This window comes from Pongo pygmaeus, chromosome 6 (genome assembly GCF_028885625.2).
Source record: "Pongo pygmaeus isolate AG05252 chromosome 6, NHGRI_mPonPyg2-v2.0_pri, whole genome shotgun sequence".
NCBI lineage: Eukaryota > Metazoa > Chordata > Mammalia > Primates > Hominidae > Pongo > Pongo pygmaeus.
The window spans coordinates 154,848,844-154,863,987 of record NC_072379.2 but is presented as its reverse complement, the minus strand read 5'-3'; the positions used below and the strand labels follow the sequence as shown (position 1 = coordinate 154,863,987).

Sequence of the window (15,144 nt, the reverse complement as noted above, 5' to 3'; positions counted from 1 at the left end):
CTTTTTTTGTTTTCCCATCACAGGTATTTACACATCTTTTTTCTCTCCTATTATTAGACTCCAATTTCCTTGAAAGCAGGAATCAAGCTTCATCATCCTTACTTCTTCAACACTAAAAATGCACCTAATTACAGAAACCTTGCAGTATTTGTTGAATAATGGTCCAAATTAACTGTTACTGACTAATTAAAAAGAATTACAGCACTGCTTTCAAAGCACTAACATATACGTCACATTTCTGAACTATTTCCACCCACAACCCCACAAAACATTTACAACACTCTAACACTTAAAGGGCACACGCTATGCAGAAATCACAGCACACCAGAACTCACTTCCCAAGGAGCCTAGAAAGTTCAAGTTTTTCACTATACACTCACAGTTCAAAGATACGTATAGACTTTCGCTAATGCTAAAAAGATGCTCATTTTAAGTCTGGGGGGAAAACAGCAAACTTTTTACTCTTTTTAAAAGATGAACAAATACCTCTTCAGTTGCAGGAGCAACCTGGGCATCAGTAATCTCATCTAATTCATCTTCAGCCACACAGTCTTCCTGCTCTCGCAGCCCTTGTTGCCCACCATAAGCCTGCAAGTATTCTTCATCCTAACAGCCATTAAAGAGAAAACAAGTTTTTCTCATACAGCTTTGGGGTGGTTTTTTACGCACTTTTCGTCTTTATGATTCATGCTTAATAATTGTAGAAAGTTTTACTATGGTGATTAGCTTACTGAGCACAAAGCACCAGGCCCAGAAACAGAGGGGAACCTCCTCTGCGTGTTAATGCAAACAAAGCATATCATGCTGGCTCAGCCACCAGAGCGAGTGCCATGGGCTCTGCCTCAAACTCCAAGTGCCCTGTCACAAAGCTCCTCTGCAAATCAACAGCACGGAAGAGCCACCTTCAAAAGACATGGTTTATGTGCTCTCAAAGAGGAGCTCAGCAGCAGGAGGGGGCTGAAGTCATGCCCAACTCTATTTTTGTGGCAATGTAAGACAACAAAAGTGTCAGCAATTAAACAGAGGAGCTTTTTAAAAATCATGATTAGTATGTTTCTCCATTAGGCCCTCTTCTCAAATGAGAGAAAGATTCCAGGTTTTGTATGAAACTTAAGGGGCGTATTAGCAAGCAAGCATCCCTTCTGGGTAGATGGAAGAAAGCAGGCAAGCTGGCTGGAGACGACCACAACTGCAGAGAAGAAAAAAGGGCTTCTGGTATTGCTAACAAGTGAAAACGTCTGATCCTACTCAGTGGAGGTAGACTTCCCAGGGTCCCAGCCTACTTGCTAAAAAATGAACAGTAAAATGGTTCCAAAGCAGACAACCTCAAAGAGTGAACAACCTACAGAAATTTAACAACCTACTGTATGGTACATGACAGTCTCATCTAGAACCCCCAAATAAAGCAGCTGTATTTAAGGTGACAAACCACCTTAGTTCCCACAATTCTCTCAAGACAATCTGAACACAATGCATTTTATTTTCCAGAAAAAACTGTTAGCGTCCTATCAAAATAACAACTATCACTACCCATGAATCACGGGCAGCAGGACATTCATATTTCAAATAAAGTCAAATAAATGATGCTAATCCAAATCTTCAGCCAGTGTACAAAGCAGTATACAGTCCACACCCCTGGATTCTCGCTGGGAAACAAACATCTGCTACCCATGACATAAAATGTCAACCTGAAATTGTTTTTACAGAACAATAAACTCTCATTCTATGTTAATTTTAAAGGCCTTAAATAAACTGATTGCACTTAAAGGTAGAAATCACTCAACACAATTTTCTAATATTTTGTTGACTAAACCAATATACACTCCTTACTAATATAATGAGCACACATTTTCAAATGAAATCACAATTCACTCTCAAAAACAGCACCAGCAACATTCACAGGAAAGAACAGCAGAGCTGTGCGTCCAGCTTTATTGATGTCTCTGGACCTCCCTTTCTTCACAGGGAACAGCAAACCCTCCCACTGTACATTCTGGGGTTTCATGATTCTACACCCAGTTATGCACCAAAGCCCCTCCATGTGGCTTTACAGGTAGGTTCCAACAGATCCACATTTCAGAGTTCAAGTCTTAGAGTGGGGGTTAACAACCCAAGGGAGAACAAAAATCACAGTTACACAAGCCATTTAATAAACTAAAATGCCATTGGGGTACACAGAGACACAATCTGCTTATGCGTTCATTAGTCTAATGGTGAATAAATAATCTGGGCTTCAGTGACAGCCTCCAAAGACAGAGAGAGAGAGGCTCCCATTGCCGAGCAAGATCAGAGTACCTCACAATTTAATTCTCTGTGTATCTCCTCCTGTCCAAGGAAGCGGCCATTTCAGACCATTCAGATGTTACCATTGTGATCATCACAAAACAAGAAAAGAATGACCATGGCTAGAACACATGTATTAAGATGAACCGATAGTGCTCACAGAGAGACATTTAACTGCTACTGCTCAACTTTAAACTTTACAACTCTCTGTGAAAACATTAGAACACTTTCAGAATTTCTAAGTTTTTTTTTTACTTTAAGACTTTAATTCTGAAAAAAAATTCATTTTAATGTGGAAGAGTACTATGAGTATTATTAAATTGCCACATTTTCTTCTTTTCAACACCTGAATCTTAGACCACAAGATGTTGGATAATTAAGTTGGATTTTATTACAACTGGGGCCTATGTGTAATCTCAAGTTTGACAATGGAATACCAGAGAGGGAAATTCCTCACTTGGAAATTCTCTTTACAACAAACTCTGCAAGAACACCAAAGTGAAAGAGACCTCCTGTGTGGCTGTGCACACGCATTCTATCAGGCACCTTCCACGCTATGATCTGTGCCGCCTAGTACTAAGTTCACAGGTAGGGCCAATGTTCATGACACGGTTTAGCAATATTTGTGTCTGCAGTGCTTAGACATCAGTAAAGACTTGTTGGACTGCTGAACTTACAGGAGGAAAGAACCCAGGATGATTAGCCAATCATCTTATTTTACCGATGAGTAACAGAAATAATAAAATACTCTAACTAGGCAATAACTAGGCACAATTCTAAAAGATCTTGGTTTAATTTTCAAAAGCATTTTAAATTACAGTGTCTCACTTTAAGAGCATACAAACACACCAGTAAAGCAGAAGGCACGTGCCTACATTAGTGAAGGATTACCAGAACAAATTATTACAGGGTTATGGAAATAACAAGTTCCCCATGATGCCTTTTACATGATTCTATTTACCAAAACTACAAACATTTCTCATTACTGTATCTACCAAAGAGCAAATATTAACCAAAAGAAATTAAATCTTAAAACTATTGAAGGCCAGGCACCGTGGCTCATGCCTGTAATCCCAGCACTTTGGGAGGACGAGGCGGGCAGATAACTTGAGGTCAAGAGTTCAAGATCAGCCTGGGCAACATGGTGAAACCCCATCTCTACTAAAAATATAAAAATCAGCCAGGCGTGGTGGTGGGCGCCTGTAATCTCAGCTACTCAGGAGGCTGAGGCAGGAGAATTGTTTGAACCCAGGAGGTGGAGGTTGCAGTGAGTGGAGATCACACCACTGCACTCCAGCCTGGGCGACAAACTAAGACTCCGTCTCGAAAAAAAAAAAAACTATTGAGACACCTAAATACAATCATGACTGGAACTAAATATTCAAAGGTTCCACATAAACAATTAATCCTTTTTAAAATTACTCATACACATGACCACAATTCAGCAACATCTAAACTATTTTTTTGAAACGAAAGCTTACTCCGAATGAAGATGTAAATACAGAAAAGCAGAGCTACTCCCATTGCAAATGGGCTCTTTTAAGGCCCCAGTTCTGCATACTTCTGTCACCACACCAACAGCCCCATTCACTCGGCCCCCATAGTGTTCCCCAAAACCCTAAAATTCTACTACAGCTACTGAGACCACATCCTTCCCTCATAAGTTTCGTTACATGCTTATTTTAAAAAACAAATCTCTTTCGACAATGAGTCATTAAAAGATGAGAATCTTACACTAGTACATTTTTTCTTTCTTGTTGGTTCAACTTTGAAAAAAAAACTACCTACCAAAATCATCTTTCTGAAATAAAAAATCAGCACAATCTTCCTTCCTGATTATAGGTAACAAATTATATGTGACATTTCCTAAACTAACCTCCAATCTCTTTATTCAGGTTTAGACAGTTCTCAGCTACAAAAAGGATGAATGAACAGGACATCAATCACTTTGGAATATTAGCACCTTAAAGATGTCTTTAGCAGGTCAATAATCTTTTCACCTTAGAAGGACTTTATCAGATCTTGTCTAAAGCCTGGATAAAAGCTCTGCATTAAGTACTGCTAACAACTGACAGTGTATCCCCACCACACAAAGCTGTTTTCTTCCTTAGGGTACAATCCTCAAGGTCACGATTCTTTGCAGCCTTCCAGAATGACAAAGGAGCATTACCTCTGGCCAAACAAGCTGTCAACACAAACTTTGTCATAGCTCAGATAAAGAAACTGGCAGACAGTGATAATAAGGTCTAATTTCCCCTCCCTCCCAGGGGAGGTAAATAGATTTCAAATCAGTTTAGAAGCCTATGCATGGGAAGCCAGGTTATCTTTGGCCATACAAAGGAGAAAAGACTCACTGTAAATTCATCTAAAGGTTCATTGATCTCGATGTCTAACACTTCATCAGTGTAAAGTTGCTCCTCCTCTGGCTCTTCCACATATTCTATTTGGTCTTCTGTCAACTCAGCTTCGTGGCCTTCATACTGTCCTTCTTCTGGGTACTCTTGAGTATACAATTCTGATCCATCAGATTTGTGATAAACCAGTTCATCCTCTCCTTGTTCTTGTTCATACTCAGATTCCTGTTCTCCAGATTGGTCGTTAGTGTTGTCAGAGAGTTCAAATGATGTAACCATGCCAGATGTAGCATTCAGACTAATTGTAACACCCTGAGAACTAGAGAGGACGAAAATACAAAAAAAAAAAAAAAAAAAAAAAGCACCCAATGAAGAGAGGAGCTCAAACTAAATCATTATATAAATAGCTGTTACAAAGATTTAAACCATGACTGATAAAAAGTTATTCCAGTTACTGACAAATGCACATTAACTCCAACAGTACTCAAAATGCTATACAGAGCCAGTGCCCTAAACCCTTAATGCATACAGCAGAGCTAACTGTGCTATATGGAGCCGGCCACAGACTGGCAATGCATATAGCCCCTTTACTTATCATCAGCTGCAGGTTATTTGACCAAAAGAATTAAATCAACCACAGATGAAACACATCTGACTGGCAAAAGTCCAAGACTGAAATCAAATAGCCTATATTTCATTCTAATTTACAAAATGAAATAGAAACTGCTAAGATTTCAAAGTAAAAACAGAAGTATTATTCTATAAGGAGAAAATCAGAATTGGAATTTTAAGAACAATTTTTCTTTCTTACATCTGTGATAGAAATTATAAACTCCTGTTTAAGAAAATCAAAATATTAAAAATTTGTGTGAAAATACATTTCAGTGTTCAAATAAATAAATTTATATTAGTCACAAATATCTTTAAAAATTGTTCATAATTTCTAAGTAAAATAACAAAGGTTTTGAAACTGCAAAAAAAAATCATGTTCCACCTATTAAATCACAACAGTTAAATACCAAACAATAAGGTGCAAGACAACATTTCCCATGCAAGACCGTGCAGATAAATCCATGTTCACACACAGCACTCAATCCTAACAAAAAATTAATACACCTCTTAGACTTCAAGATACTGTGTCTAAAAAACTTCAGTGATGTACTTCTAAAAGGCAATCTAACTCAAAAGATTAAAATATAACAATGATGTCAAAGAATGGAATTGGGAAATGTATCTGACTGGCAGAATAATTTAAAACTTATTTTTACCTGTAAAAATTACTTTATGTTAGAAAATCTGTTACAAATCCATGGCTCGATAATAAATGGCATATATTTGTTAATTACATTTATAACAAGAGCTTGTCTACATTTTCCCGATGTTTCCTCATAAAATTAAAAAAATTATTCCACCTACCAGTGTCTCTCTCCTCTTTTAATATAGCTTACTATATGTCAACAGGACAGTCAACGTATGGTCAACTAGAGTCTAAAGTACCACCTCCCAAAGTGTCCAAAATGGTAATTCAGTAAATGATATAAATAAACTGGCTAAAATGAAAACAAATGTAGCAACATCAAACTGCAAAAGTGTTAAGAGTCCCAGGCCACTGCCCTCCATCCAAATAAAGTAATTCTTTTAAAAAGCAGTATATATCCATACTAAATTTTCACAACCTACACTGAACAGAACTCACAGAGATCATTAAATGAAAGACCTACTGATTTTTTTTTTTTTTTTTTTTTTTTTTTTTTTTAAAGACGACGTTTCACTCTGTCTCCCAGGCTGGAATGCAGTGGCACAATCTCGGCTCACTGCAACCTCCACCTCTGTGGATCAAGCAATTCTCCTGCTTCAGCCCCCCAAGTAGCTGGGACTACAGGCGTGGGCCACCACGCTTGGCTAATTTTTGTATTTTTAGTAGAGACAGGGTTTCACTATGTTAACCAGGCTGGTCTCAAACTCCTGACCTCAAGTGATCCACCTGCCTCCGCCTCCCAAAGTGCTGGGTTTATAGGCATGAGCTACAACGCCTGGCCAAGAACTGCTTATTTTAAACAGCTGCTCTGTTTACAGACATCCATATGGCTTCTACAGTTATTACTAGTATTCCATTTAGAATGTAATCATGTGTTAAAGATATAAGGCTACATTATTCAATTACATTCCATTGTAATTATAAATAACAGTTCCTATCAATTTAGTTAAATAAAGAACATTTATAATGAGGTAATACTGAGTACCTGAAATTTTCTTCATCTTCATTATCACTCTGCAAAAGATCATCATTTAGCTCTTCATCTGACAAATCCGACTGATTCTAATTAAAATAAGAAATATAATTAATGTGTGTCACTTCCATAAAAAGGCTTGTTACAAAGCACAAAATTACACTGACTGAATTGTTTCTAGCCTTATATTAAAACGTTTGCCACCCGGAAGGCTTTCTGGTCACCAGTGGACAATCAAGAAATCCCACACAAGGAATGTGGATCCCTCCTGGGCTCAGCTTCAGGTGCCCAGGCAAGTTAAATGTAAAAACAGCAAGTGTAACGATCACATTTATTCTCACACAAAAGAGAAAAGGTAAGAAGTCCATTGGTGGAAGCTTACGAACAAATATAATATTTCCTTATAATACCCAAAAAAAAGAAAGATATCCTTAAAGGTACTACTAAATTTAACATGCTAATATCCAAAACCTAAAGAATTTTTAAACAACATAAAAAAGTGTAATTTTAGAAATAAGATTTTAAATAACTGAATCACTAAACTGAAATAAAAGACTATAATAAAACTTTGGTTTTTCCAATACAGATCACATATGGAAATAAATGTTAGCAGCTCAGTTCCCCACTCCTGTGCTTGATGGTGCTCCTGCCTATAAGCAGAGAGAGCCTAGCCATTCCGCCAAGAGTTCCAGGTTTTCTTAGGTTATATATATTTGAGCATCTTAGATTAGGTTGGGGTGGGTGTTATTCACACTGTCTCACTACTTATTCACACTACTTCACACTTTCCTCCCTTTTTAAAATTACTTATATGTATAAATGGTATATATAAATTACTACTCCCTTCACGAAAGCCAGTCAAAGCCACACACACACTGTCATTCACACATATTCATTCTTAAAAAGTAAAGACAGAAAAATCAACTTGGTTTTCTTCTTAAAGGTGAACAAACAAGCAGTCTTTTCCTGGTAGTTACACTTTATAAAAACTTATCTGTATACTTTATTACAGTATTTCTGATAGCCAAAAATAATCAATCTTATTAGCACTTCTTAGTCGCACAGGACTCAACCTAATCACTGACACCACAATAAGATAAAAAAAAAATAACACAGGACATATACTCAGTTTATTTGCAGAAGGGAGAACAGATATGTGTGATAACAAAACGGACTGCTTAACTGACAGAAAATGAAGTTTCTGGCTGGGCACAGTGGCTCATGCCTGTAATCCCAACACTTTGGGAGGCCAAGGCAGATGGATCACTTGAGATCAGGAGTTCAAGACCACCCTGGCCAACATGGTGAAACTGTGACTCTACTAAAAGTATAAAAAATTAGCCAGGCGTGGTGGGGGTGCCTGTAGTCCCAGCTACTCAGGAGGCTGAGGCAGGAGAATTGCTTGAAACCGGAAAGTGGAGGTTGCAGTGAGCCAATGCACTCCAGCCTGGGCAACAAGAATGAAACTCCATCTCAAAAAAAAAAAAAGAAAATGAAGTTTCCATTAGGTGACCATATAATCTGTCATCCACACAGGGCCAGTTCTGAGACTGAAAGGAGACGCCATTATGAAAGTGAGAGCTATGAGCCAGGCCTACCACAGACAAACCTCAGTTTGGCTGTCCAACTCAGTAAATAAAACTTCAGGAAAGCTTTAAAAATTAATAATTCAATGAGAGACAAATTTCATTCGAGAGGCTGCTTCTCTGAGTTTTTTAAACTCTTAGTATTTGTCAAAAATCAATGAGCCAAGAATGCATCAAGCAAATAGAAAGGGAATGTGTACTGTGGTGGGTGGGCCCTCGTGGGAGTCAAATCTCCTTTGAGGATTATTCAACTTTCCTCTCTGGCTTTTAAACCTACTAACAGACACAGGAGGTGATAAGCACAATATCCGCTTCACTGAGAAAGCTGGAATGGAGAGCTAGGCTACATCCTTGAGGCCAAAGCTGATTTCAACACATCCTAAAGAACTGGAGTGAACAGTTTTCTCAGGCTCCAGAGGGTTCTACTCAGGATGGTCTGCAGGAAATCAGGGCCACAGATCTCAAGAGATGAAGATAAAGTGGCCACAGAGGCTAGTGAAATCCTTTCTCTCAATCTTTCCAAACAGGTCATTTCTCCCATGGGGAGAGAAACAAATATGAAAGAAAAAGAATGGTTCTCTCCAATACTCCCAAGAACATAAAACCTTCATGGAATAGCCAGAGTTTAAAAATGGGAAGAAAATGGTTCCCAAAACATTCTCCAACACAGGCATCTATGAAACAGGGCCACCTCAATGTAACAGGAGAATGTCTGTCCAACGCGAGTTGATGAAGTTAAATACAAAAGCTGAAGAAGGAACTGCAAGCTGGCAGCCAACTTCTACCTCACTCTTACCCACTTTCTAAAAGCTCTAGCCTGGTCACATCAGCCTGCTTTATCCTCAATTTGAAACCTTAATTATTTAAAACTGAGCCCTAACAACCTTCTTGACATGAATGAACTTGTCCCTGACAGTCTGACCGGTGTGCCTTCCTCAGTACTATGCGCCTCCCTCGGGCTATCTGCGCCTTAGGAGTCTCTCCAAGCAAAGGCTCATCATTGTGCCTTTTGTGGGGACCCCAGTGGGAGAAAAAAATTGTTCAGGCAGCCAGTGTACTCGTCATGTGAACTCCATTCATAGACCCTGTAGTAATTAACTCGCTAATAAATACGTGAAAAAAAATTCCATTCTCACTAGAAATCAAATAAATAGAAACTAAACCAACCAGAAATCATTTTTCATCTATCACACTGACAAAGATTCTTTTTGAAAAGTAGTATCGAACAGGGAATGGAAAATCCAGGGCAATGCTTATTCCCTGCTGCTAGGAACATAAATGGATCAAACATTTCTGGAAGACAAATTGGCAATACAAGACAAGAATCATGAAATGTTTCCACCCTTAGGCCAGAATTCCTCTTCATAGAAACTTCCTAAGAAAAAAGATCCCAAAAGCATAGTAAGATTTGTCCATTAAAATATCATCATAATGCTTGAGATTTACATCAAAATAATTCAGGAGGTAGGGAGTGAGTACGTAAACAGGAAGCAAAACAGCCTTTAACTAAAAATTGCTGAGGCTGGGCGACTGACACCTGAGAGTAAACGATACTGTTCTCTCCCCTTTTGTATATGCTCGAGATTTTCCACAAAAAGGGTTTTAAAAAAACTCATAAGCAATGAGCTGGAAACAACCTCAATGTACACAGGAGTGACTAGGTATACTGTAGCATATACAAACATTGAATGTTGCCATTATAAAATATTTTAAAATAACCCTAATGACAAGAGAGAAATGCCAATGATACAATGTTAAATTTTAAAAAAGCAATGTTTTATATCTATAATTCATTTTTTTTTTTTTTTTTTTGAGACAGAGTCTCACTCCGTCGCCCAGGCTAGAGTACAGTGGCGTGACCTCGGCTCACTGCAACCTCTGCCTCCCAGGTTCAAGTAAACCTCCCCAGTAACTGGGATTTCAGGCTCGTGCCACCATGCCCGGCTAATTTTTGTATTTTTAGCAGAGACGGGGTTTCACCATGTTGGCCAGGCTGTTCTCCAACTCCTGATCTCAAGTGGTCCACCTGCCTCGGCCTCCCAAAGTGCTGGGATTATAGGCGTGAGCCACCACGCCCGGCCTATATTTCGGTCATATTTAAAAACACATGGGAAAAGAATAAAAGACAGATGGCAAAATGTTAGTCACGACTGTTTACATCTTTTTCAGGCTTTCTTTTTTTATATATTTTCAATGCCTTGATTCCTATAAGGTACAATGCATTTATGTTAGGAAAGAACAGAGAAAAGGAAATGAGAGACACATCTCCTGTTCCAAAGTAAACACACTTCCAAAATGTCCAAAGCAGATGAAGCCCCTCCACTGAGGCGTCGGAATGCACTGTCACTGGGCATGCTCCGGTTCCAGCCCAACACGAGCAACTTACAACAATCAGCTCAACTGAGAAAAGTAAGATGACTTCCCCCAGAACAGTCAGCATTACTGTCCAAACCAAATAGTATTTCTCCATCTTTACTGATAACAGTCCTGATCCCAAAGCTTTTATGAGAGGAGGTCACATGTAAATCAAAAGAGAATTACAGCTTTCTGGAAAGAAACAGGGCAAACCATGACATGAGGCTTGCCTAGAGATAGAAATCCAACTTTATGTCAAAGTATTTTACTACATTTAAACTTTTTAATATCTAACTTATTCTCCATTAAAGCATCTTAAATACAAAGAAAAAAGTAGCCACTTTAGGTACAAAAATACAAGTGAGAGCACCTCGAAGAGTGTGCAAAATAATTCCCCAATAGAGGATAAAAACAGGAGACTTTTCCCCCAGTGACCATGAGAAAGGACTGAGTATCCCACTCACACTCCAGACATCACACTACAAGATGGACCAGCTACGAGGCTCTCTCACTAGACTTTCATGTTCAACTTATATGGATGTATTTCAGTTTACTCCTATTAGGTGGATTTACAACTAACCGCACTAACTCTTAGTGTTAGAAGTGATGACAGAGCCATCTAAAGGAGGGAAAGCGGGGTTAGGCCAAAGCCAGGCCACCTGCAGGCTAATGATGCAGTAATCACTTCTAGAAGCTTGCAGTGGAGCCAAGATGGTGCCACTGTACTCCAGCCTGGGTGACAGAGTGAGACTGTGTCTCAAAAAAAAAAAAAAAAATTAAGCCTAAACTATTTTGATAATGAGAACAGAAAGTGTTTTTAAACTGTTAATAAAATTTAAAAACTGTAGTATTTCACTTTCTTGCTTTACATTCTACTTTTATGTGTTTTATAATGTCCGAAATATACTGGTAGGGTTGTGTGTGTGTGTGTGTGTGTGTGTGTGTGTGTGTGTGTGTATACACGTGTGTGTATGTATATATGTGTGTGTATATATATATATATACACACACACGTGTGTATGTATATATATGTGGGTATATGTATACACATATATATACACACACACACATATATATACCCACAATATATATAAATAGATATACAAATTTTTTACTTCATCAAAAAGATTTAGAAAAACCTACATTAGGTTTTAGACTTTTATTTATTTTAATGTTTATTATATTTGAGTACATTTACCTTTAAGCTTATCTCTGAATGCCTCCAAAAAGTGAAATCCAGAACAAGTATGCAAAATATTAACCTCCAAACGTTACTTTCTGTTATGGCAAGGAACAACTTTATGTTAATGCTGTCACAATCCAGTAACTGCTAGAGTGCCTTGGACAAAGTAGGAACTAATCTTCAAGGATTTATTTCTTAAGTTATAATTACCAGAGAATTTACTAATAAACAGTCAATTCCTTGTGCACTTAAAAAATAATTCAGTTTACAAAATTTTAATCTATACCCAACTTTCCAGTAATGAAACCCATGTACAAGTGATTACTGCTATATGTTAAGTACAATTAAATGACTATTATTTCATCTCAGAAGGACATAAACTTCTTACCTTTTTGCCAGATAGCAAATCTTCTCCAAGTAAATCATCTTCAAGTTCACTTGGGAGAAAAAAAAAGGAGACATGTCAATGATTATTCCCGTAAGACTTGCAAGTTTGTAGATCACTTGGAAATTTACCAAGAACTCTACAGCTCAGGTACCTTTTTTTTTTTTGAGACAAAGCCTCACCCTGTTGCCCAGGATGGAGTACAATGGCGTAATCTCAGCTGACTGCAACCTCTGCCTCCCAGGTTCAAGCAATTCTCCTGCCTCAGCCTCCCAAGTAGCTGGGATTATACGCCCGGCTAATTTTTTGTATATTTAGTAGAGACAGGATTTCACCATGTTGGCCAGGCTGGTCTCGAACTCCTGACCTCATGATCTGCCGGCCCTGGCCTCCCAAAGTGTTGGGATTACAGGCATGAGCCACTGCGCCTGGCCAGCTTGGATACTTTTACATTAAGTTTGCTATACTTTCCTCTTTCTTTCTTAATAATAAAAATGTATTTTCAAATGCACAGAGAACATTTTATCTTTTTAAGTATGGGGAGGCTTTGCTATAGGTAGTGCCTCACTATACTTCTAATCTTAGTTTTGCACCTTAATATGGGATCTTAATCTCTTTGGGTCTGTTGAATAATCAGTAAAAGCAGAAACTCTAATATAGTAAGTCATATCTAAGCTTTCTCCTATCTTTAAAAACCTTAATGAAGAAGGAAAAGATGCACAATATAATTAATTAGGAAGATAAAAACCAAAACCACTAGAGACCGTTTGACATTCATCAAACCAAAAGAAACTGAAAAAAATAAATAAATTTTAAAAACGAACGAGAACATAAAATCAAATCACAGTAACTAAGAGAATTAGCTTTGTATAACATGGATGTCGTATCAGTGATCTGCAATTTTTTCCAGCATATTTCTGTTTTAAATGATTAGAAGCCGGCTTTCTCCCTATTTTTACAAATAAAACAGAAACCCTTAGCAAATAAAAAAGCTGAAGACATTTTCCACTGCATTTATTAAAAACAAGATTTTTTTAGTTGATAAAAATGGCTACCACTAGATTATGTTTTTAATTCTGGGGAAATCAACCTCTTGGAAGCAAATATCATTAAAAGTCAACATACAGAAATATACAAAGAGGAAATACAATTGGACTGTAATTCTAGGTGCAAATACTCATGGAGATTTAACTGCATCAATATTCTTATTAGAACTGCTACTTTATTTTTAATAGGGGCTCTGGTTACAAAATCCTATAGGTTTTGAGAAATCAGCAAAACCATTATTTTACCAAAAAATCGTGTTTATTTTTAGCATGCCACTTTGCAGAATACTATAATCTCCAGGAATGCATATATGGAGTTATAATGAAATGCATGTTTCCATATAACGCCTTTTAGAACTAAAAACAACCTGACAAATCATTTAATTCGTGCACTAAAGACTTTATTCGTTATTTTAAGTTATCCTCCGATAAGTCCCATATTACATTTTACAGATAAAGAAAATAAGGATAGGACATGAAATAACTTGCCTAAAGTCACACAGCAGTGACAGACGCAGGACAAGAATAGCCCTTGAAAAACAATCTTTCACAAACTCCTATACGATAGTTATAAGAGAATAACATATAGCTTCTTCCAACATTTTAAAACCACTATCATCTATCAAATACAATTTTTGTATCTTCAGTGTTCCAACTACCCTCCAGAGGCAGGGAGAAAACAATGCTGTCTAGTCAACAATATTTACAATAACCCCATTTGAAAATTTGATTCCAGATAACCAAAAACACACAAGCACCTCTTTTAAAGACAGGCACTCGTCTATACCATCACCTTAAGTACTAAAAATGGAATGTGATGCCAGTTTCCCAGGGCAAACTGACAAAGTCATAAAAACAGGCATTAGTAATTATACAAGCAAGAATCTACAAAGTATCTGTGCCTCTTGCTGCCAAGTACATGGAAATAAATCAACCTTTAATAACTACTTATTTTTTCTCAACAAAAACATTTTTAAAAAGATAAGTAAGTGTATCAACTATAAAATAAGTAGAGAAAATGAAGACTAGTACTTGTTTCATGACTAATAAGAAACAGAATGGGGGACAGTGGGATTCAGTACAGAACAACAGCAAGTATAAACAGCAGCCCCAGCGATCCACAGCATCCGCTCAGCACACTTCTGTGCCAGGAACCACTTGATATGTTCCACACACACGAGTTTTTCATTGACATAATACCCCTCTCAGGTAGACACTTACACCGTTGCCATTTTTAAAATGTGAAAACAGACACTAAGATGCTAATTTGCCCACGGTCATCCAGCTAGGAAGTAGTGACACCAGTGAGAGAATCCAAGTCCTAACTACTATGCACACATCCCACAGAAACTACATGTACTTTTCTTCTTGTCATCGTAAAGCTGGACCCTCACAAAGGAGGTACACATAAGGAATAAATTTATTACATATGTAAAACTACATCTGCTCTTGCCAAAAACAACAATGAACTAAAGGAAATGACTGGTCTCCATCTGGCAGTTTCAAAGGGGTGAGCAGTCACTCTGGCTGGCAGTAGCAGTAAGTGTTCTAGGAAATCAAACAAGCACTGGACTGATGAAGAGGCTTCCTGTGTTCAATTCTAGAGCTCCCTAAAGATTCCACCAGTAATCACTACTTGAGTACGAACAATCTTTCTGGCAGGCACTTCTTATTAAAGCTTATAGACAATGAGCTCTTTGAAAGCAAGTATATTTTTACTT

At 37.7% G+C, this 15,144-nt stretch overlaps 1 protein-coding gene across 18 annotated transcripts in view; it reads right to left on the bottom strand.

Annotated features, from left to right (window-relative positions):
* Positions 1-15,144, bottom strand: part of RBM33 (RNA binding motif protein 33) — a 137,483-nt gene that overhangs the window by 96,310 nt on the left and 26,029 nt on the right. For 9 of the 18 annotated variants that reach the window (XM_063668041.1, XM_054494160.2, XM_054494164.2 and 6 more), the window contains exons 3-6: positions 12,381-12,429; positions 6,881-6,957; positions 4,638-4,956; positions 487-606 (exon numbers count right to left, since the gene is read on the bottom strand). In XM_063668041.1, coding sequence (XP_063524111.1) covers positions 487-606; positions 4,638-4,916 — 399 coding nt within the window. In that variant the 5' untranslated portion in view covers positions 4,917-4,956; positions 6,881-6,957; positions 12,381-12,429. The remainder of the gene's footprint in view (positions 1-486; positions 607-4,637; positions 4,957-6,880; positions 6,958-12,380; positions 12,430-15,144) is intronic. The other 9 variants (XM_063668043.1, XM_063668044.1, XM_054494167.2 and 6 more) reach the window with 1 other exon arrangement.